Genomic DNA, 23,343 nt, shown 5'->3' on the forward strand with positions numbered 1-23,343 from the left:
TGTGATGTAGAGAAAGTGTTTTGGTAAATTATATTTATCATGTCTAAGCCAGAGTTGTTTTCATGATTTGGCCTTGATGTTTGATTCAAATGTGCTAATGTTTTGCAATTTAAATGATGAACAAACTATTCTTGACGTGTAGTGGTTTTGTTGTAAACTATATTGTTCATTCTGTTTGTCAAGAGAGAATTACTCAATTATTGTTTGAGTTTCAGATAGTACAGGGATGAAGGTTAATGTGAGAAAGTTTCTCAAGTACCTATCCAGTAAATTCTAAAAGAGACAATGATTGAATGAACAACGATGATTAGTTGAACCTCTTCAGTGTATGATTTTTACATGATGAAGGGTGGTGCTCTATTTCGAGTGAGCTGCAAAACAAATTGTTGTACACTATCCATTATGAAGCAAAGGTTCATTAGATTGGATGACGTGTGTCAAGAAGATGATTGTTGCAAAAGTTAATCTCTGGAAGTTTGTCCATTGTGGGGGTAAGTTGATCCTCATGTTCTCTTCATTATTTTTCACAAGTGTCTATGTATGTTGTCAGGAACTACAGATGTAGTGACAAAGTTAGACAGATCTTGTGGAGGTGATACTCATATTAGAGTACGTGAAAGCAAAGAAGAATCAAGCAGGTCCTTATACCAGGATGAAGCACAGGTAAGTGCTTGATTGTCTAAGAGAATATATTTAAGATCCTGTGGGGTATTTTAAATTATTCTAGTGACGAAGTTTAAAAATTGAGTCTACATCCTGAAGTGATCTGGCTTAATAACCCTCTAATTTATATGGTTATGAGATGCTTTGGTAGACTTGTTGCTTGATGCTTGCAGGTTGAGCTTTAAGTGCTCTTAATATGTCCATAACCCAGATTGGGTGGTCAATTGTGACAGCTTACATGGACACACCGAAATGTTTCAATTTGTTGAACTTTTGTTCTGAATGGGTCTGGAGCCTTGTTTTGGTTGACTCATTGTTGGATTTACACCATTTATGTTTATTGAATCTATAACCTTTTTCAGTGGTTTGTTGATCAGGTGGATTCAGTAAGGTTGAGCGTGTCTCTTAATGTCATTTGTCCAGTTATTCTTTGAGCAGGGATTGATAATGGCTCTTAAGTGGATTTAAGACCATTATCCCAGTGGCTCTTAGAGTAGGATTGATAATGACACCGAAAGTGGAAGGTTGAGCATTGCTTGCTCTTAATACTACTAGCCTAGTTGCTTGAGAGGTGGGAACGATAGTGATTCTTAAATAAATTAGAATCACTAGCCCTGATACTTCTCGAGTAGGGAACGATAGTGGTACCGAATGACTGAGGTTGGGAGTGTCCCTTAATGCATCTAGCCTAAGAGCTCATTGAACAATGGATTGATAGATGCACCGTCGAGTTGATAGGGTTGAACTTTTCGTTCTTAATGTTCTTATTCCATTGCACAGAAAAATCTTGGGTTTGCAAGGTGCTTGAATGTGTTTTAAGCCTGCAAGGAAAGACCCTATATGTGCTGGGAATATGTGTTTTATGCACAGACGGAACACCTATGTGAGTACGAGGGGTGGCCTCCTTCAAGGGAAAATTGTGGTGTAGTTTTCCTGAAGTACTCATGAGAGCCCAAGGTGTAGGCCAAGATTGGCGGAGTTGCTTAAGCTCTAAAGTCAAGGTATGTGCATTCAAGGTCCCTTCCTCGCTCCTAGGAGTTCAAATCTTAGGATACTCACTAGGGAAGTGTTGAAAACCTTGTGCACTAATGTGTTAGTTCAAACCTTTGGATACTAGCATTTAAGTACTAAGACTTTCATTTACTGTTGAGATTTCATGTTGAAGATCCGCTCGCATTAGTGGGGGATTGTTGGAAAAAGTAATGCAAACGGATGACTCGCGCCCGATCGGGCGGAGGTGGTCAAGGAAAAATAGATATCTCTCGCGCCCGATCAGGCGGGCTTTGCCCGACCGGGCGGCGGACTCAAGTTTTGACGAGCCCGATTGGGCGGTTTCGCCCGATGGCTCGCCCGGAATGGGGATTTCAGATCGCCCGACCGAGCGGTGTCCGCCCGACCGGGCGCGACACTACGTCTGGAAAAACTTGATCTCGCGCCCGATCGGGCGGCAGCTTGCCCGATCGGGCCCGCCTTTTTCCTAGGTCGGTTTGTTTACGTGTTTCCTTTTTCCAAGACTCATATAAATACGAGTATACCTTTTCATGAGATTTATTCACTTTCTAGCCGAAAACACAAACCTACCTTTTGAGATCTGAACAGTTCTTGAGCAATTCCACTCTTCGAGTTCGGGTGCACGGATTACGGAGAGAGTTGCGTTAAACTTGGGGGGCGTGCGTCATCAGGAAACCTGTACCGGTGGTGGTGTATTTCGCTTTTAAGGCAGTGGATTTTGTTCCACGGCGCGACTATGAGTTTGAGATCTTCAATCAAGTATTTTCCCTTCATCTTCTCTTTTTTGTTATTGGAATCAACAGGTATTTTACCAACAATAAAACCCCAATTGTGCTGCTGTTCCAATTCATCAGAAAATCAATTTTCTGTAAGTATATATAGACTCTATTACTATGTCCTTTTATCCTTTCATATTTCTGATTCTATTTTTCTGATAGTATATATATACTTGTAAAGTTGTAATCTCTGCTTTCTGATTTCCATAATAATTCTTTTTTCTACACGCAGAGAATTGACAATGGCCGAGGTTGAACAGGTAGACAGGATTAGCAATTTGCCGGATGCCCTCCTCTTGGAAATCTTATCGTTTTTGTCGACCAAAGAAGCTGTTGCTACTAGCATATTGTCTAAAAGATGGAAATTTTTTTGGACTCAAGTGCCTGTACTAAACTTTTCGATGTATGGTTCTGTTTCTGTCAACTGTTTCAACGCGTTTGTGGATAGAGTCTTGATCTGTAATGATACAAAATCATTACGGCTGTGTCAGTTTAAATGCACCTGTCGGAGAATTGTCAATGCCCTCCAATATTATAAATGGATTAGGAATATAATGCGACGGGATGTTGTTGAGATAGATCTTAATTTAAAGAGGGGAAAACTACCATCAGGGATTTTTTCGAATGAGAAACTTATGGTGCTAAAGTTGACAGATTTCTATTCCCCTCTTCGGAATTCAATTCATCTACCAAATCTGTTAACCCTACACTTGACAAGAATCAAATTTTCAGAAAAATTTTCATTGGATGATATCTTGATGAGGTTGCCTCGACTCGAAGAATTAATTATTCTGAATTGCTTCATATTGCAAAATATGTGTATTCGTTCTTCTTCTCTAAAGAGATTGAATCTCTTTGACCTATATCGTATGGAAGAAGATAAAATAGATACAATAGTAGCTGTTCCAAGTCTTGAATATCTTTGTATCGACGATTTTATATTAGACTGCAAGTTTGACATCATGCCCTCTTTAACTGAAGCTAGACTTCACATCCGATTCCGTGATTCTTTCCGTGAACAAGTGTTTAAATTCCTTCAACAAGTTTCTAATAACTTGATGACTTTAGAATTACAAGTTGATATAACAAAGGTATGAGCTAATATTACTACTTCTTATGGGGATGCCCCAATTTCTCATACATTTTCGTAAATAAACAAATAGCTTTATTCAATTGTGGAGCTCACAATAATGAAAAAGTTATTGATTTATTCACGAAAATACTCCATGAGAAATAAATTTCGTTTCTCAGTATGAGCTACAGGGAATTTCCCTTTATTTTTTTAAAACTTTTTTCTCTGTCAATATATAATGACATTTCTACCTTTAACTTTAGGTATCTCTTGGAGGTGATGAGCATGATCAAATGTCGTTGTTTCCACACTTGAAACATTTGGTCGTAAAAGGTCGCAACTGTCGTTTAATCAAATGCTCAAAATTATCATGGCGGTATCTTGTGTTATGGATTTTGCAGCGTGCTCCTAATCTCGTGTCTCTTGATTACTCAGTAAAATCTAATGTATGCTATTGTAGTCCAGTACTTGCTACTTATTTGCCAAAATGTCGAATACCAACACTTGAAGTTGTCAACATCAGCTTGTTTGAATGGGGAAAGTATTGAGATATTATCGTATATTAGGAAGATTTGATAGAATATTTCCATATATTTATCTCCTATATTTTAGTTAATTTCCTAAGATCCTATGATATCTTTTGATACGAGGACTAGGACTTTGTAACTTTATATATTCCCAATTATTATCAATGAGAAGGCAAGCAATTCTGTTCCAATTTAATTCTAATTCTCTCATAAATATTTTGTCATGGTATCAGAGCTGATAAGAGAGTGCTGGAATATCTGTTAAAAAATGCCGTAAACTTGAAGGTGTTGACAATCAATTTAAAGGATACGGTTTATGGAAAAACAATTGCCGCACTTACAAGACTATTCAATGTTCCGAGGGCCTCATCTGTATGTAAGCTTGTAATTTCACATCAAAGATAATGTCTTACTTTTTAATAAGAAACTAGTAGGCTATCATGTTTTCAAGTTTAATTTCTCAGATGCCTTAAAACATATAGGTTTTATTTTCAAAATTATTATGAACTTAAGGCAATTTGTTACCTGCATTTAGTACTTGGTGTCCAAATTTTGGACTACCCAAAGCATACATATTTTCTAAAAATTGCCTTTATTTATTTATTATTATTATAATTACATATTGGCTCTTTGTAATCCCAATTATAGCCAATGTATGTGATATACGATCTAATGTATTTGCTGGACATGTTCACTTCAAGATATAATAGAGAATTGGTTAAATAATTTAAGTTTAATAGACTTTTTTTTTTTTTTTAGAAAACGTTAGAACGGACTTAAATTAAATCATTTTTCACCAAAGTTAACGCACTTTTGGGGAAAAGTACTCATACCATCTAGCTATTAAATGGGCCACCGTATTCCCTATGCGTTTTACATGCGAAACATCAAAGATATCAAAAGACAAAGAAAGCTTATAAATGTCATTGATCAATAAGCAAAATAGTTTAGATATCCATAAACAAAGTTTCTAATTTGACGACTTTAGGATTACAAGTTGAGACAATAGAGGTATGAGCTAATATTACTGCTTCTTACTTATAATTTTTCACTGTTTTTCTGTTAATACCTTTGTTTTGCATCTCATTAACTTTAAGGCTACTCTTGGAGGAACTGAGCATGATCAACTGCCGTTGTTTCCACACTTGATCCATTTGATCGTAAGGGGTTACCACTGTTTAATCAAATGCTCAAACTTTTCATGGCGGTATCTTGTATTATGGATTTTGCAGCGTGCCCCTAATCTCTGTCTCCCTTGATTACTCGGTAAGACATCGTCGTTTTAATACTGTTAGAATATATGTTAATATATTCTTGTATATATCTTAATTAGTTAAGTGTATATTTTAGTATTTATCCTTTTCTAGTTTGTTAGCATTAGGATAATTAGTTAGCACAATTGTAGCCGAAAGATTGCTACCATACTTTGTATATATTGATTGCACAGTTAATGCAAATTGAATTGGCTTTAACTAATCCCGACTATAGCCAATGTATTTGCTTACAAGTTTCAATATTAATAAAATTATCTATGTTTTATCGATAAAGGTAGGACTTCACTTAACATTTACAAAATATTAAGTTTAGTTTTTTAATGGAAAAAAATTAGTTTATTAAAACTATAACAATAAGTCCAGTTATGTAAAAATTATTTTAGTAGGAATGGAAGAAGAAAGGATTTTTTAGTTAGACGCATGGAATTAGCTGAGAATTTTATTCGAACAAATATAGAACCAGAATGGATGATTTTGTGTCTATTGCCGGTTCTTCCTCCCAAATTGAGACCGATCATTCAGCTAGATGGAGGTAAATTAATGAGTTTGGTTTTTTAACAATTATACTTTAGCATTGACCGAGTAATTTAAAAATGAAAGATAAACGTCACCCTTGAAAATCTAATTAACGCACTTTTAAGTAGCTACAATATAATTAAGGAAAATGTTATACATAGCCCTTAGGGCTAAATATAAACATTAAATTTACACTTAAAAATCGTAAAAAGTTAAGAAATCATAAAAATATAAACACTAATTACACTGATTTACGCGTGTTTTTGTCATGAATTCCTAATTTTATACAATTTTCGAGAGTGTATTTAATGCTTATATATATATATATATATAGCGCTTAGGATACATATAGCATTACCCTATAATTAAATCTAATCACAAACATTTGTTATGTTGCCTAAAATAAATTGTTAATATAGATTAATTTTTATTTTTTCAAAAAATATTGATGAAAAAAAAAAGGTTCACGATATACAGTTTCTTTTGTTTACAGTAGGTTTGCTCCTAGATCATATTCGAATTATTCCAATTTATCTCAAATCAATTAAGGCTAAAACCTCTTAGTTCCCCAACCATTATGATGAAAGCTATTATGCAGGTGTATGTTAAGGCTAAAACCATTCAGTTCCTCAAGCTTTACAATGTAAGCTATTGTGCAGGTGTATGTAATCTGAATCTTTACGAATGGACTATACCACTGCACATTCGATTCTGAAATATTCCCATAATTAACATTTAACAACACCTGATTCAACCCCAATTCTTCAACAATGAGTTTCTCATCAATTCTAATTTCATTAACCCATTATTCTTACATTCCTCAACAATTACCTCATTTTGAGACTCCATTAAAACAACTCCAAAAGCTTACAAAAATGATTTATTTTTTTTTTTAATAAAGGGGGAACCGTCCAGTTTTTTCGAACCACATAAACTAAAGTGCCTAGTTTTTTCGCCCAAAATTTTCGAAAAACCAAACGGTAGTTCGAAAATACTAGGCGTTAAAGCCTAGGTTGTTCGAATATTTTGAGTGGTTCAACCCAATTCCAGAAAATAAAATTAAAAAAACCTCGTCTTTGTCTTAGTCATTTCCGCGGTTACTATATAGATCGAGAAACCGAAGGTGGTGGTAGATGGTTAAAAGAGGAGGTGGAGGTGGTGGTGGGTGGTAAAAGGAGGAGGTGGCGGTGGTTTAGAGATAAGAGAGAGAAGAGGGATTGAGGGTTTGGGGATAAATTATCTTTGGGAGGGTAATTTTTTTTAATATTTGAGGGTAAATTTGTAAAATATATTTATTTTGTGGGTGTTAATTGGAGATTCGAAGACGGTATTTAACAATTTTTTTTTTTTTTTTTGAAACAACCCATTATTATCTTATGTATGTACGATTATCTTAATTAATATAAGAATTTGTGTTTGGGAAAAGATATATTGTATCTTTTATTTAATTATATATTTTATGCATTGCCGGGTGAGGTTTGTAATTAGATAAATTTAAGATATTTTGTAGGAATTTATTGATTTTTCTTATAAACAAGGTCTCTTTTACCAGTTCTATTTCATATTTTGTGCAACAGTTGGTATAAAAAATTCAATTATTGAATATAAAATAAAAACAGAGACAGTATTATCGGATTTTGCTACTTATTTTATTTTTTTTATAACACTATTAGTTTTTCCAGTATATAAAACCCCAATTGTGCTCCTGTTCCAATTCATCAGAAAATCAATTTTCCGTAAGTATAGACTCTACTATTATGTCCTTTTATCCTTTCATATTTCTGTTTTTATTTTTCTGATAGTATATATATACTTGTAAAGTTGTAATCTCTGCTTTCTGATTTCCATAATAATTCTTTTCTCTACACGCAGAGAATTGACAATGGCCGAGGTTGAACAGGTAGACAGGATTAGCGATTTGCCGGATGCCCTCCTCTTGGAAATCTTATCGTTTTTGTCGACCAAAGAAGCTGTTGCTACTAGCATATTGTCTAAAAGATGGAAATTTGTTTGGACTCAAGTCCCTGTGCTAAACTTTTCGACTTCTGGTTCTGTTTCTGTCTACTGTTTCAACGCGTTTATGGATAGAGTCTTGATCTGTAATGATACACAATCATTACGGCTGTTTCAGCTTAAATGCACCTGTCGGAGAACTGTCAATGCCCTCCAATATTATTCATGGATTAGGAATATAATGCGACGGGATGTTGTTGAGATAGATCTTAATTTAAGGAGGGGAAACCTACCATCAGGGATTTTTTCGAATGAGAAACTTATGGTGCTAAAATTGACAGATTTCGATTCCCCTTTTCGGAATTCAATTCATCTACCAAATCTGTTAACCCTACACTTGACAAGAATCAAATTTTCAGATGATTTTTCATTTGATGATATCTTGATGAGGTTGCCTCGACTCGAAGAATTAATTATTCGGGATTGCTTCGGAGTGCAAAATATATGTATTCGTTCTTCTTCTATAAAGAGATTGAATCTCTTTGACCTAGAAGATGAAATAGATACAACAGTAGCTGCTCCAAGTCTTGAATATCTTTGTATCGACCAATTTTTATTAGACTGCAAGTTTGACAACATGCCCTCTTTAGTTGAAGCTAGACTTCACATATACCGCAGTGTTTATTTCCGTGAACAAGTGTTTAAATTCCTTCAACAAGTTTCTAATAACTTGATGACTTTAGAATTACAAGTTGATATAACAGAGGTATGAGCTAATATTACTACTTATGGGGATGCCCCAATTACTCATACATTTTCGTAAATAAATAAACAACTTTATTTAATTGTGGAGCTCACAATAATGAAAAAGTTGTTGATTTATTCACGAAAATACTCCATGGGAAATAAATTTCGTTTCTTAGTATGAGCTACAAGGAATTTCCCTTTATTTTTTAAACTTTTTTCTCTGTCAATATATAATGACATTTCTATCTTTAACTTTAGGTATCTCTTGGAGGTGATGAGCATGATCAAATGCCGTTGTTTCCACACTTGAAACATTTGGTCGTAAAAGGTCGCAACTGTCGTTTAATCAAATGCTCAAAATTATCATGGCGGTATCTTGTGTTATGGATTTTGCAGCGTGCTCCTAATCTCGTGTCTCTTGATTACTCAGTAAAATCTAATGTATGCTATTGTAGTCCAGTACTTGCTACTTATTTGCCAAAATGTCGAATACCAACACTTGAAGTTGTCAACATCAGCTTGTTTGAATGGGGAAATGCTGATAAGAGAGTGCTGGAATATCTGTTAAAAAATGCCGTAAACTTGAAGGTGTTGACAATCAATCCTACAAACTAGTTCATTGTTTTCACCAGTGTCTCATATTGCATCTAGCTATTAAATGGACCACCGTATTCCCTATACATTTCACATGAACCGAAACATCAAAAATATCATATCAAATGACAAAGAAAGCTTATAAATGTCATCGATCAATAAGCAAAATAGCTTAGAGAACGGCCTTTTGTACTGTTGTTGATCCTTTTTGTGACATTGAGAGAGTCACTTTCAACCCAAACTTTGCCATACCCCAGCCTCCTTACAACTTGCAGTCCATATCGCAAAGCTGCTGCTTCAGCAAGGTCGACTTCCCATTCCCCTATGAATTTACGAACTGCAGCAACCAGAAGTTCTCCCTGAATGTTTATCAAAAACAATTAAAGTTTGTTAAAATAATTGTCTTTCAACAAAAAAAAGGGTGGAATGAACGTAGCGTAACCTAAGTTAAAATCAACCATAACAATATTATATATATATAGTTGGAACAATATTATTCTTATAAAAATTATCTTATGGTATATTTACACTATTTAAAGTTTAATAGTTTTTTAAAAAAATTTAAAGTTAAAAAGTTATCCCAAATTAATTGAAAATTATCCTTAAATTGCTTGATGTTAAAAGTTGTTGCTTGTATAGTTGTATGTAAAAGGTTAAATCCTCGTTAAAAAAAAAAAAAAAAAAAAGGTTGAATCAATCTCATAGATGTTATAAAATAAGGGGGAAAGATGAGAGATTGAGAGAGAATTAATCTGTTCATATTATTCCATATGATAGGGGTATATATATACATAGAATAGAATATTATAAGTAGGGTTTGCTTAAATAAAATAAACCCTAGATCTAGAATATTCTGGAAGCATACAAAGAGGATAATGGATATCCACACAATATTTTCATAACACTCCGAGATGCTGCCTCATTAAAAACCTTACCAGGAAAACCCAATTTGGGACAAAACCATGGTCAAGGGAAAAAGAGTGCAGCGCGTATTTTCTCCCCCTGATGAATACATAACTTGAGATCTTCTAGTGTCGCAACAATGAATCCAATATGTTGGATATCTTCTAATAAGTTGGTAAAATATCACTTGTTGATCTTCGACTCTCCTAAGCTGAAGTTGCATCTTCAATTCTTCAAGTCTTCACGTGAACATGTGAAGTGTCTTCATTTCACCATACATGTGTTTATCTCTAATATCATTATTTCAAATCTTTGTTTAATAGTTGATTTATTAATTAAACTTATGTGATTATGACTTCTTGTGGAAGTTGTTAATAATAGAAATTGATGATCATTATTTGATCAAACATTTATTAATAATCATTTGATCACAAAACTTGACATTATTAATGTCATTCTTCAATCTCATATGAATTATAACATATGTAAGTATATACATTGATCATGGTTCTTCTGGACCATAAGAAAACAGTCTCACGCATAAGTATCCCGTTTCTTTAGAAGTTTCGTAATTAACTACACGATAATTTTTCTGCGAATACAAATTGTAAATCTGATCACTAACTCTTATATTCTCAAACTTCAGGTTGAGATGTCACTGATGTATTTACATAGACTTTTCAAGAGTTTGATAGTAATTGCATTATTCTAGAGACAAAATTTGTAGGGCTAGATATATAAATACGTCGTATATAAGTTCTTCAGGAACTCTTCTTACATGATTCATAACGTGCAATTAAATAGGTGTCATCAATAATTTCATTACAATTATAAGCCCATTGGAATATAATATCTCTTTCTAATTTTTCATCAAAGTTGTAAATATGTCTTACTATACTTTGAATGAACATTCACATACACCACAACCATTGTAAGAAATTAATCCATGCAATATGAGATATATAAAACATGATAACATATTAAACAAATTATACAATGAGTAATGCATCTAACTTCCTACATATGCAATAAACAATTAACCTATGACTCACATGCACATGAATATAAGACTCAAAATGATGCAAGACACTGTACAGTGTGGATTTAAAAATCCATATTTCATTGGACTTCGGGTCCATGATAAACTTATGATCATTATCATTATGTCGACATCAAAATGTACATATATTTCAGATCACTTACTCATTAGTCCATTCCATTATGCATATGCATATTATTCATCGGTTCCATTATGTATCGGTATTAAAAAATTCCTTTAACTTACATTCCGCATGCTATTTTACTATGATATCTGAATACATTTCTCATTGGTACCATCATAACTTTTCTTACATCATAGGCCATCTATTATAATAATTCAGATATCTATACCACTTTTAGGGTATTTCATACACAATGGTACTTATATACTATTACACTATAAGTGTCAACTGCACTATCTTGCTAAATATCATATCTATTAAACAAATCTTTATTTTGGAACCGGTCATATACAACCTACACTTCAGGTGTAGTGATTCAAGTACAATTGGCAAGATTTTATCTCAATGTATAAACATAATTAATATGACCAAAATGTATTTTCAATGTTATGCAACATGAGTCATAACTGAATACAAATCAAATCATAAATGTAGAACATATCTTGATAATATATATACAAAAGTTGGCATATATATAACTTTTCAAATTATCATTATAGGGATCATAAATATTCTTTATTTTTTTTTTTTTTTTTTGATTTTTCCAACTTTTGCTATTTCTTCTCCCCCAAAGTTGGTAAAATTTTTCTTTTATAGGGACGTCTAATTCTATACCAACTTAGTATATAAATTTGCATTAAAATCCATTTCATTGGGAGGATCACAATCAAAATTCATCTCTTCCGGAGAACAATTTCGATGAAGAATCATTTATTCATTAACTTTATATTTCATGTGTATTTATTATTAAATTTTCAATAATATTTTCTCTTCTGGAGATCAATGTCAATGGGGAGACATATGTTGTGCAGTTGTACGTTTTTCTTTCTTCTCCAATTTAATATGTGCTGACATATAATAGCCCCAATCAAAAAAATTGTTATACAAGCATAAATCACTTGCTCGTAATTCTAGTAGGTGATGATCTTCTGGATCGTTAAAGACTTAAATAATGTATTCGGTGAGCTTCTGATAACTTGATAGTTGACAATAATATATAAGTTATTTTGGTAAACTTCTGGTCAGCCATTACTCCTTTATCAGCCATTACTCCTTTATATAAAAAAATCAAAACATATTAAATCTTGAAATTTTCATCAATACAAATTATTATAACTCACAATCCAAATATAACTCAATCTCAATATTACGTCTTGTCATTCAATTCATTTTATATATTTAACATTGAGAAAGCATCAGCACATTATCAAATGAAACTTCAGGTTTCCATTACGGGTAATTATTATTAAACCCGGATGGCCTAATTTAATTATCACATCCAATCACTTCTCTAAATTTGAACTCTAGTCAGTTTTCAACACTAGTGATCACTTTATTAAACTTACTATATGCATGGCCATGAATGTCATGTGATTTTAGAACACCAACATGTGTTTCTTTATACAATTGGCAAGACAATCAATTAATACTTTATCCAATAATTACTCATATTCTACTGGAGTTTAAACTATAAACTTGTCAATAGTGACTCCTTTCCTTTTCAAAAATACTTAGTTATCTTTAGAACCAATTAATTTATCGACATTAGCGCATTTACAACTAGTATATGATAAATGTCATTTGTTTATATCCATCTTCAGAATGGTATCATTTCAAAATATTTAATGAACATGTGGTCACTTTTATTAAATAAATCGTTGATATTTAAGTTATTGTATGTATCAAACTGACCATCCAACAACCTTTAAAATCCTTGCAACTTTTAAGCCATAAATTCTTTTGGCAATGTCATGTATCATGTATCAAGTAACATGTTCCTTTTAGCAAAAACATGCTTATATAAAATTATACTTATCATGTTCCTCATGCCCAATTACATTCATCTTAAAAAAAAACAAAACCTCTTATATTTATGGGCATAATAAAACGTTGATTATGTATAGTTTCTCACAATGTCATGTTTAATTACTTGAACAACACACTTTTTGCTATATATTTAATTAATTAAGGAACTTCAAGTCCATATGTACGAGAATATACACCAATCCATCTACATTTTTCAGAAAGAGAAGGTAAAAATAAGACATGACATAATCAGTTCGAGCTTTAATCAAAACATACCTTGTTCGATCCACTCAACTATACTAGCCAAATTAAAATTAATCTTTGGAAACATAAGTAAACATGACATTATGTTTATAGAATCACGTTAGTATGTAGTGGAAATCTAAGCAATATGCTTTAGTTTTGTAGATCATGCACATTTATTTGTATTATCCTTAAGGGTTTTGAGCCATTTATATGTTCAAGCTAGTGTGAATACTTTTATTAATATAAGGAACTTCAGGTCCGCACATCATATTCAATTTACATTCATTCCAATAATCAAACTTCAAGTAGGTACATAATACTATAATTGAATGAAAAGGTAAAAATATGAAAACCTACTACTTCACGCTTTAATAAAAACATATTTGAATCGATTGAATCAACTATACTGTCAGATCGATCAATTATATCAATATATTGCCTGATATGGCTTAATTAGAAAATAGAAACAAGCACATAAGCAACCAATATTAACACGTTCACGTTAGTGGAAAACCACATGGTTCATATCATACTTGAAATATAAAAACATAATTCAATACATAAATTATACATAGTTTCACATGTGCCTTAGGCTTACTTCGACATTCAAGACATTAAACATGGGTAAATAATTGCTAAATCAAACCATTCATATTTGCTATCAAGTATAGAGAAATAACCAAACTCATTTACGGATAGGAAAAGTAATACCAAAATCTAGCAAATATATGTACTACAAGTTCATGAAAACCATACGTTCATAAAATTAACCCCAATAATAATTTTAAATACCTTTTAGATTCAAACTAAACAAAACTCATAGTCAAAACAAAACTACTAATTAGTTATTCTGCATCAAATCCAACTATTCCCAAATTGCTCATTGAACTCCAGGAATAATAAAAATACGAAAATTTGGGAAACAATATAAACATATTATGTAAAGGCTTAAAATTAACAATAACAGGATAGTTGAGAATGAACTTTCCTGATATCAAAATCTTTCCCATTATATAAACCAGCCTTATCATCAAATTCATGTTGTCAACGTCATCTGCTAGCATGTAACTCATGAAAACGTCAAAGAAAAGAAAATAAAGTATAGCAATAATTCAAGATAAACAAACCAATGCAACCAAAAAATAATACGATAGTTTTTTGTAATTAAATAAAGCGGCACTACCATTAACATTCCAAATTATTAATACCGTGAGACTACTTGTACTAGTCCCAAATTAATTAATTGGGAATGATATGACATTCTTGAAACGTGTGATTTCATTATTAAAAGATCAAAACCCATGATCAAAATTAATCTCATACTAATTTCTTCCCAAGATGCGACATAACAAGATAATAATTAGAGCTTTGGTGCTGATAACGTGTTATAAAATAAGGGGGAAAGATGAGAGATTGAGAGAGAATTAATCTGTTCATATTATTCCATATGATAGGGGTATATGTATACATAGAATATAATAAGTAGGGTTTGCTTAGATAAAATAAACCCTAGATCTAGAATATTCTGGAAGCATACAAAGAGGATAATGGATATCCACACAATATTTTCATGACAATAGATCAATTATAATAATATTATTTCAAAAAAAATTATTATTTCTAAAAATTTCCTAATTATAAAAAAAAAAAAAAAACCGACCTGACTAGTACACCTTCTAATCTTCTATAGAAAACCCAAATAATCATAAAATCATGGGGTGTAATTAGTTTCAAAACTTCGTGTATTAGGATTTAAGGTTGTCCTTTATTTATTAGATTCCCTGCGGTGCACGATTTTAACAAAAAAAAAATTGCAGTATAGAACTACAAATACAAATAATCTTTTCAAATTTGTTACTATATAAATTCATGAAGGTGAAAATCCTAATATAATATTTTTATACTCGTATTTCATAAGTATGTATAAATAAATAGCTTTAATTTCTTGTTAAAAATGATCAAACATTTATAATAAATTGATAGATAAAATCATAAGCCTATGTAGTTAATGATCAAACATCTATAATAAATTGATAGATAAAATCATAAGCCTATGTAGTTAATGAAATACTTATAATAATACAACAATGCTTTCTATGTAGCCAACTTTAAATTAATTAACACAACATCCAAATTGATGAATAACCAAAACCCTTTGATGTAGGAGCTGTAAAGACTCAGTAAAATCAAAATACTGAGTCAAAATTTCATAACTATCAATCATAATTTTTTTAATGCATAATTTAGAAGAAAATATGTATCACTAAAAATAAATTATATTTAAATATTATCATGCAAAGACAAATTAGATAATTAAAAATAGATAGTTGAAAATTGAATTGAAGAGTTGTATTCCAAATTTCTAGAGTAAAATTGTTGAAAGATTATACTTAGCTTCTTATGAAATATCAAAAATTAAAAAAAATAAAAAAAAATTACATCATCAAAGCTTTTAAGCGGGGGAAAAATTTAATAGAAAAGTAACACGTGTACAATTTTGAAGAGAGATGATGTCAATTGTGATGTCAGCGGTTGCTACTTTAGTATTAGTTATAGAAGATAGATAGATAGATTGTTTTTTATTTTATTTTTTCAAAGACAGGTTTCTTATTTGGCAATTCCTCCATCTAATGCTGGAGCTTTGATATTAATTTACAGGTACGTATTTTATATAATACCCGATTATTTTGATTCTTTGATTAATTGCCCCCATAACTTCGATTACCTTTTTTCTGTTGAATTTCTGTAATTTCACTCTATTATTTTGTTTATAAAAATATATTGCTAACTTGTTAGGGTAAATAGATACAAAGTATATGCTTCTTCCAGCATTTGAACTCACAATTTACATCATACACCATCAAATCGAACAAACTCGTCGTCTCGTCATGAATTCACATATTAAACAACACGCTCATGTTGTTATGATTTGTTAAGACTTGTATCATGTATAACTAATGGGCCGGTGTTAAGCCCTAATCTCTACTCTTAGGTTGAATAAATGTATTGTGCATGCATACTGTAATACAATACACAGAAAATCATTCTCTCTAATTATCCTCTCTAATTTGACAAGATTGTATTATAGTTTAACTATTCTTTTTTTTTTTAGGGTAAATCATAGAGAAGTAACAATGGCGGAGATTGATGAACATTTAGATAGGATTAGTAATTTACCGGATCCAATTCTATCCTTAATATTATCGTTTTTGCCAACCAAACAAGCTGTTGCATCTATCGTGTTGTCTAAGAGATGGCAAGGTATTTGGACTGAAGTCCCAGCACTCGACTTGGATGTCATTAATCTGAGCAACGAATCCAATTCGACGTTTGTTGATAGAGTCTTGATTCTTAATGTTGCACCTTTTTTACACCAGTTTAAGCTAAGTTGCTGCTTAACCAAGACGATCAAAGAGTTCCATATTTGTTCATGGATTATGAATGCAATAAGACGTGATATATTTGAGATGGATCTATCGTTTGATATAGCTTATAGTGGGAGGCCTATGCTACTACCGGCAATGATTTTGGTGTGCGAAAAGCTTAAGGTGTTAAAGCTGAAATCTTGGACCCTTCCTTTAACACCTTTAGTTCATCTACCAAGTCTTGTAGCACTCCACCTTGATCATATAAGCTTTGTAGACGAGTCAACGTTGGAGTATCTCTTGTCGCGGTTACCTTGTCTTGAAGAAGTAACTAGTTGTGATTAAGTATAGTAGAACAATGCCAACTTTACGCGTCTGTTCTTCTTCTCTTAAGCGTCTAAAGAGATTTGAGTATCATCAAAGTCGTACACGACCCATTTCTACAAGACATCCAAAGGAAGATCATCTTAGCTACTCCAAGTCTTAAATATCTTTGTATGAATGATGATATTTCGGACTATGAATTTGAGTCCATGCCCTCTTTAGTTGAAGCAAGATTTGAGATCGGACCCTCTTATGATATGCACGAAGAAGTGATGAGTGTGTCTAAAGTGGTTAGCTTACTTTCGCAAATTTCCAATGTAAAGAGACTGAATATTGATGCTTCGACAAGGATGGAGATGTCCTCAATAAGCTTTGATCAACCCCTCTTCTTTCCAAACTTGACTCATTTAATTGTGAGCCGGTGTTTCAACTTCACGAATTACCCAAACTTTTGGTGGTATCTAGTGTTATGGATTCTGCAACATGCTCCAAATATCACCTCTTTCGATTATTGGGTAAGTAATTAATGGGAATGCCTCAGTTTTTCATAGTAAAATAAACCAATAACTTTATTCAATCGTGGAACCCACAATAATGAAAAAGTTGTTGATTTATTCACTAAAATGCCCTCATGAGAAACAAATCAGGGAATTTCCCGTAATTAAGTACCAATTCTTATGAAAGGTTATGATGCTGACAGTATAATTTTTTTATTATGCATGACTTACATGTTATTTTTCTTGAATTTTAGTGCACAGGTTGTGTATTTTACGAGCAGAATGACAAACACCTACCCGTAATTCCAACTTCTGTGAACAAGAATGATCTGATACCAACCCTGAAAGAGGTAGGTTGCCATTCACTTGTTTGATGGGGCGAAATCTGATACCTTACTGATTGAATATCTGTTAAAAAACGCGACTCTTTTGCAGGCGCCCAGAATCACTTTGAGAAGTCCGGTTAGTGCACGAGCAACGGATGCTATTACTAGGCTAAACTTGTTTACTGTGTCAAATGTAGACAACCAACTTTAAGCTTAGCTTACTGTCAAATGTAGGCAACAAGCTTTTGTGCTAGCTACTGAAATGCTTAGTTTTATTTTATACTGTGTCAAAAAGAGGCTTCAGGATTATACTTCTACTAAAATAATCGTGTTTTATTGAACATGTTATCAGGATTTGCTTCCGGCTGTTATTCTTCATTTCTGTTCCCCCTTGAACTCGTGTCTATAACTATTACGGAGTAGTTTGTGCTATGAATCTTTCATCATTCAACGAATGAACTCTGAACATGTATTCATGTAAAATTACGATGTTTGTACGACTCTTCAGTTTGCTTGCACTAAGTTGGAATCTTTGTACTGTTGTGTATGTAAGCTTCTGGTTTTGGTTGAATGATCAAGCTTAAGCATATTAAATGAAAGAATAAATTGCTAATTAGTTTTTACATGTTTGTTTCATTTTAAAATAATTGCAATGAACAGAGGAATTAGTAGCTTTTGACTATGCAATTTAAGGAATAGATTAAAGAAAGTAATCAGAGCTAGGTTCCTATTTAATCAAACAAACTTGTGTAATCCGATAGATAAACTTAGGGCATGTTCTCATACGTTGAAATTCAATTCAGTTCAGCTCAGTTCAGTTCAGCTTCTAATTTCCTTCTCTTATAAAATATTCAATTCAGTTAAGTTCAGTTAAGCTCAGTTCAGTTCAGCTGAGTTCAGTCAATGAGAATAGACCCTTAGGGCTTGTTCACTTCAGCTTAATTTCAGTTCAGTTCAGCTCTAATCAATTCAATTCTGTTTCTAATTTCCTTCTCTCATAAAATATTCATTTCAGCTCAATTCAGTTTAGTTCAATTCAGCTCCAATCAGTTCATTTCAGTTCAGTAAATGTGAACAGGCTCTTAAACACTGGAATCTTGCTACAAGTGGTTTAATTATTTGGTTTTTATTACATGTTTGGTTATCATGGTTTTAGAAATTTTTAGTCTCTAGTATCTTGAGTTTTTATATGCCCTCCATTCCATTCATCTTATTATGTTTGGAATATTATAATAGAACAAATTTTATATTATTTAAACATGTTTTATATGAGTTTTTTTTTTTTTTTTTTTTTTTTTTTTTTTTTTTTTTTTTTTTTTTTTTTTTTTTTTAAGGATAAACTTATTATGTTAGTTTTAGCTAGGCGCTATGTTCAGGAGTTTTTTCTTACTTCTAAAGATCTTGTGGTTGATTTAAGTTCATCCTTTTTACTTGCTAAAGAGAAGCTTGTTGTCTTAAATCTAGAAGGCTATATAAAGCTTTCCTTACCGTCTTCAGTCCATCTTCCCTGCCTTCAGTGCCTTTCTCTTACGAACATCATTTTTGTAGATGAGCATGATCCTTTGACTAGCCTCTTATCCGGTTGTCCTGTCCTTGAAACGCTGAATATTGATCATTGTGAGGGACCTGAAAAGTTTTCAGTGTCATCTTCTTCAGTCAAAACACTCAGAATTTTATCACTGAATCACAAAAAAGAAGCAATCCTCATTAAAGCACCAAATCTGGAAGTCCTTCACCTATCGATTGGGATCAAGCAATCTGTGATGGATGATCTACCATCGCTGGTTGAAGCAAGACTTGACATTTGGACTTCAAGTGTCAGATGGATTAAGCTTCTACAGAGCATTTGTTACACAAATACTTTGGTTCTATATCGGATCATTCTAGATGTAAGTGCTTTTGATTAAGTGTATTGTTTGGATTCGTATATTCTTGTATATATTCTGATGCAGGGTAATTCCAGGACTCCTAGGTAATTTCTGCCTGCATGCTTAGATCAGGATTAGTGTCTGACTCTTTTGATTATTGAATAAAGATTGTTAGTTGCTACAAAAACAAGGCCAATAACATAATATTCTCTGCTTTTATGTATTTGCAATTTTTGCCTCTGATTCTCATTTCATAAAATGGCCTGAAACCTTTGGAGATTCTTCTAATATTATAGGCTTGAGTTTGCAGGGATCTAGTGCTCTTATCAAGATGCCGACTTTCCAAAATCTGACATGCTTGGAAGTAGGACTTACTGCCTGGTCGATTGTGCTACAAATTCTTAGACATGCTCCTAATCTTGCATCTTTCATTATACACAAGGTATATTAGCTGACCTCATACAAATCCTCTGTGTTGCATGCTTATGATTTCTTTGCTGAATTAGTTATTTCTGATAATATTTTTTCATTTTTTAAATTGATTATTCCTGATTGTTGAAATGGCTGTTATGTTGTTGGCAGTTGATGTTTGATTGGCCTGATATCAAGCCAGAAAAAAAGGGGCTACGCCTTGAACGAATTGAATATTATGGTTTTGATGTGGATGAAGGTTTTAAAGTGGTAACATATTTCTTACGCAGCAGCATGCTACTCAAGGAGTTCAAAATCTATACAAGGAAATCACTAGATTCAGTGACAGAGAATGACATTCTGAAAATGCTGTTGAAGGTCCCTAGGGCCTCAAATCAATGTGAAATCACTGTTGTCAATGAAGATTATAACCGTCAGCCTGAGGACAGTGACACTGAATTGGAGTCAGACAGCGAATCAGAGTACGCAGACTCAAGGTAAAGGATGTACAGATTTAATTGTCTCCTTTTTTTTCCTCTACTTTAATCATAAATTTATAATAATGTACCACCATATGACAATGCCATGTAATTTCTTGAAATTACAGTTCTGATGATTAAGGTGTCTAATGAGGATTCATACATGTGACATTTATGCATTGTCACAACTCACAAGGGTATAAAACTTCAGCTGACCAATGAAAGCTGCTGAATTTGCAAATTTTATCAGTATTTGAAGACAGTCCTTTCCAGAAGTTCATTCGATATTCATCTAATTATTAATCAGCAGATTTTCCTTTCTGCAAATTCGGGATTCTGCCTTCCTGTTGCATTGGAGCTGAAGATCACTGGTAGTGTCTGTCAAAACATTAGTAATAATGTAACATGGTTTTACTCTTGTCTGGTGTTTTCTTCTTCTCTGGCCTAAAAGGTTAGAACTTATAATTACTACTATATGTCAGATCGGATTTTATTGATAATTGGTAATAATATCTCAAATGGCCCCAACATGATTAAGATAATTTTTTTGACACCTTATTAAGTTATTAGACTCTTGCATAACTTTTTACTCAATAGTTTTAGCCATTGATTTATTAAAATTGATCTTAATTTAACTTGCTATCAACCAGAGTATCATTCAATCTGATAACAATTTAAATACCAGTAAAATGAAAATAATGTTTATTTTCCATTTTTCTGTACCTTGAAAAATCAAATTTATTACTCCGTATTGTTAATCATTCACCGGAATAGCAAAGGGTGTCAATAATATCCCCTCAGTCTATACATTTATTTATTATTAATACATATACACCACAACACCAGTGAAAGTCAGAATGCACCAATATTAAGCTTTTCATATGTCTGCAAGTTCAATGAACTTAACCTCAGAAGTCCTATCAAATAATCTCTTCAAATGGTTCAAAGTACTACGATTTCCAATGCTCTCATTTATCAAGAACAATGAGTCCAGTTACATAATTGCACTACAAGTTGTCGTCATTGGCAAAGCTCGGTTAGTTTATAAGGAAACAGTGACGAGTAACTCGAATGATAATTTGAAATAGTCTGCCTATTCTCAGCATTATTATACCAACCTCCATGTAATAGTGGAGCTTTAGATATTAAGAATATCAACCACCATACTAATAGAGGTGTACTTCATTACTGTACAGTACACCCCCCCAATTTGAATGAATATGTTTTTCTTATGTTATATTGAATTATTTTTGTATGTAAAGATTGCCATGCTTATGTAAATGTTAAATATGAATATTTCATTATCCGAGAATTTGGCTACTTATAATACCTCTTTATAGAAGTATATTCTTTGGTGTAATCTTTTCTTCTTTTTTTTCTTATTACCCTGCTGTCTCATTATTGTTTTGAAGATCTAGTGCATTATTGTAGATGTCGTATGTATAATTTTTCATCATTTACAAATGATACTTTCTCCGCTCTTTGTTATTTGCAATGTTTCTGAAATTTTCCTTTATGTCGTGAATTGTAGATGGGTTTTATCAGTGTTATATTAACGATTGTGATATAATTATATTGCTATTAATGTAAATACTTCACTAACAGTGTGTTCTTGCATCAAAGTGTTAGTGCAGACATGGCGCTTGAGCCAAAGCGCGGCAATAAACCATTGGACCCAGCAGCAATAGATCAGATCAGTAATTTACCTAGAAAACTTCTCTGTCGAATTTTGGAATTTCTCCCAACAAGATGTGCTGTAGCTACTACCATATTATCAAAGGAATGGATTTATGTTTGGACTGAGATTCCTGTCCTCGATTTCACTGATCTACCATCTTCTATGATTAGTACAGAGACTGTCTTTAACCAAGAGCAGTATGTTAACTTCAGAAACTTTATAAACAGGACCCTTCTCCTTAATCGTACCCCATGTTTAGAACGCGTCCATTTAGAGTCCTATAAGGGGTTTTCCGTAGTTCATTTTGTTGAATGGATTTCAGTTATAACTAGGCTCTTTGTTCAAGAGCTTAGTCTTACTAATAAGCATTTCCCGATCATTATGTCCTTAGCCCGTTTTACGAATATTGAAAAGCTTGTTGTCTTAGACCTAAAAGGCTTTGCTCTTACCTTGCCGACTTCACTCAATCTTGCCTGCCTTCAGCGCCTTTCTCTTATCAAAGTTACATTTCCAAAAGAGGATGATCCTTTAACTAGCCTCTTATCTAGTTGTCCTGTGCTCGATGTGCTGAATATTGATAACTGCAAGGGGATTGAAAATTTTTCTGTGTGTTCCTCTTCAGTCAAGACACTAAGTCTTTCTGCAGTGGATTATGAGAAGAAAGCAATCGCTCTCAATACACCAAATCTCAAAGTCCTTCACCTATCAATTGGGATCAAGCATTCTTTCGTGACTGATCTATCATCTCTGGTTGAAGTTAGGCTAAATATTCGGACTTCAAGTGTTAGATGGATTAACCTTCTTCAGAAATTCTGTTACACACAGACCCTTGTCCTCTACCAGATTATATTAGATGTAAGTGTTGTCAGATGGATCAACATTTATTTAGACAATCTCTTTATGGTTGTAAGTTCTTTAAACAAAGCAAAGAAGTTTGATAGTTCATTCTATGCTACATTTTATTTTCGCCTTTTTGATATGTATCTAACACTACCTTTTATTTTCAGGGTTCAATTGCTCTGTATAGGATTCCAATTTTTGAGAATTTAACACACTTGGAAGTTGGATTTACTGCTTGGTCAAC

At 32.7% G+C, this 23,343-nt stretch overlaps 3 protein-coding genes across 3 annotated transcripts; all 3 read left to right on the plus strand.

The window, feature by feature from the left end:
* Positions 1-2,692: 2,692 nt before the first annotated feature.
* On the plus strand, positions 2,693-6,554 carry LOC110723509 (putative FBD-associated F-box protein At3g50710). Its single transcript, XM_021902863.1, has 4 exons — positions 2,693-3,541; positions 3,786-4,063; positions 4,283-4,421; positions 6,438-6,554. Exons 1-4 carry the CDS (start codon positions 2,693-2,695, stop codon positions 6,552-6,554), a joined length of 1,383 nt encoding a protein of 460 aa, XP_021758555.1.
* A 1,167-nt stretch (positions 6,555-7,721) lies between these two features.
* LOC110723510 (F-box/FBD/LRR-repeat protein At4g26340-like) lies at positions 7,722-9,154 on the plus strand. Its single transcript, XM_021902864.1, has 2 exons — positions 7,722-8,558; positions 8,798-9,154. The coding sequence occupies exons 1-2, from the start codon at positions 7,722-7,724 to the stop codon at positions 9,152-9,154; spliced, it is 1,194 nt and encodes a 397-aa protein (XP_021758556.1).
* Positions 9,155-16,445: 7,291 nt separating this feature from the next.
* Positions 16,446-17,021, plus strand: LOC110723511 (putative F-box/LRR-repeat protein At4g15060). The gene has a single exon (XM_021902865.1). It carries the CDS (start codon positions 16,446-16,448, stop codon positions 17,019-17,021), a length of 576 nt encoding a protein of 191 aa, XP_021758557.1.
* The last annotated feature ends 6,322 nt before the right edge of the window (positions 17,022-23,343 follow it).

This window comes from Chenopodium quinoa, unplaced genomic scaffold, assembly GCF_001683475.1.
Source record: "Chenopodium quinoa cultivar QQ74 unplaced genomic scaffold, ASM168347v1, whole genome shotgun sequence".
Taxonomy (NCBI): domain Eukaryota; kingdom Viridiplantae; phylum Streptophyta; class Magnoliopsida; order Caryophyllales; family Amaranthaceae; genus Chenopodium; species Chenopodium quinoa.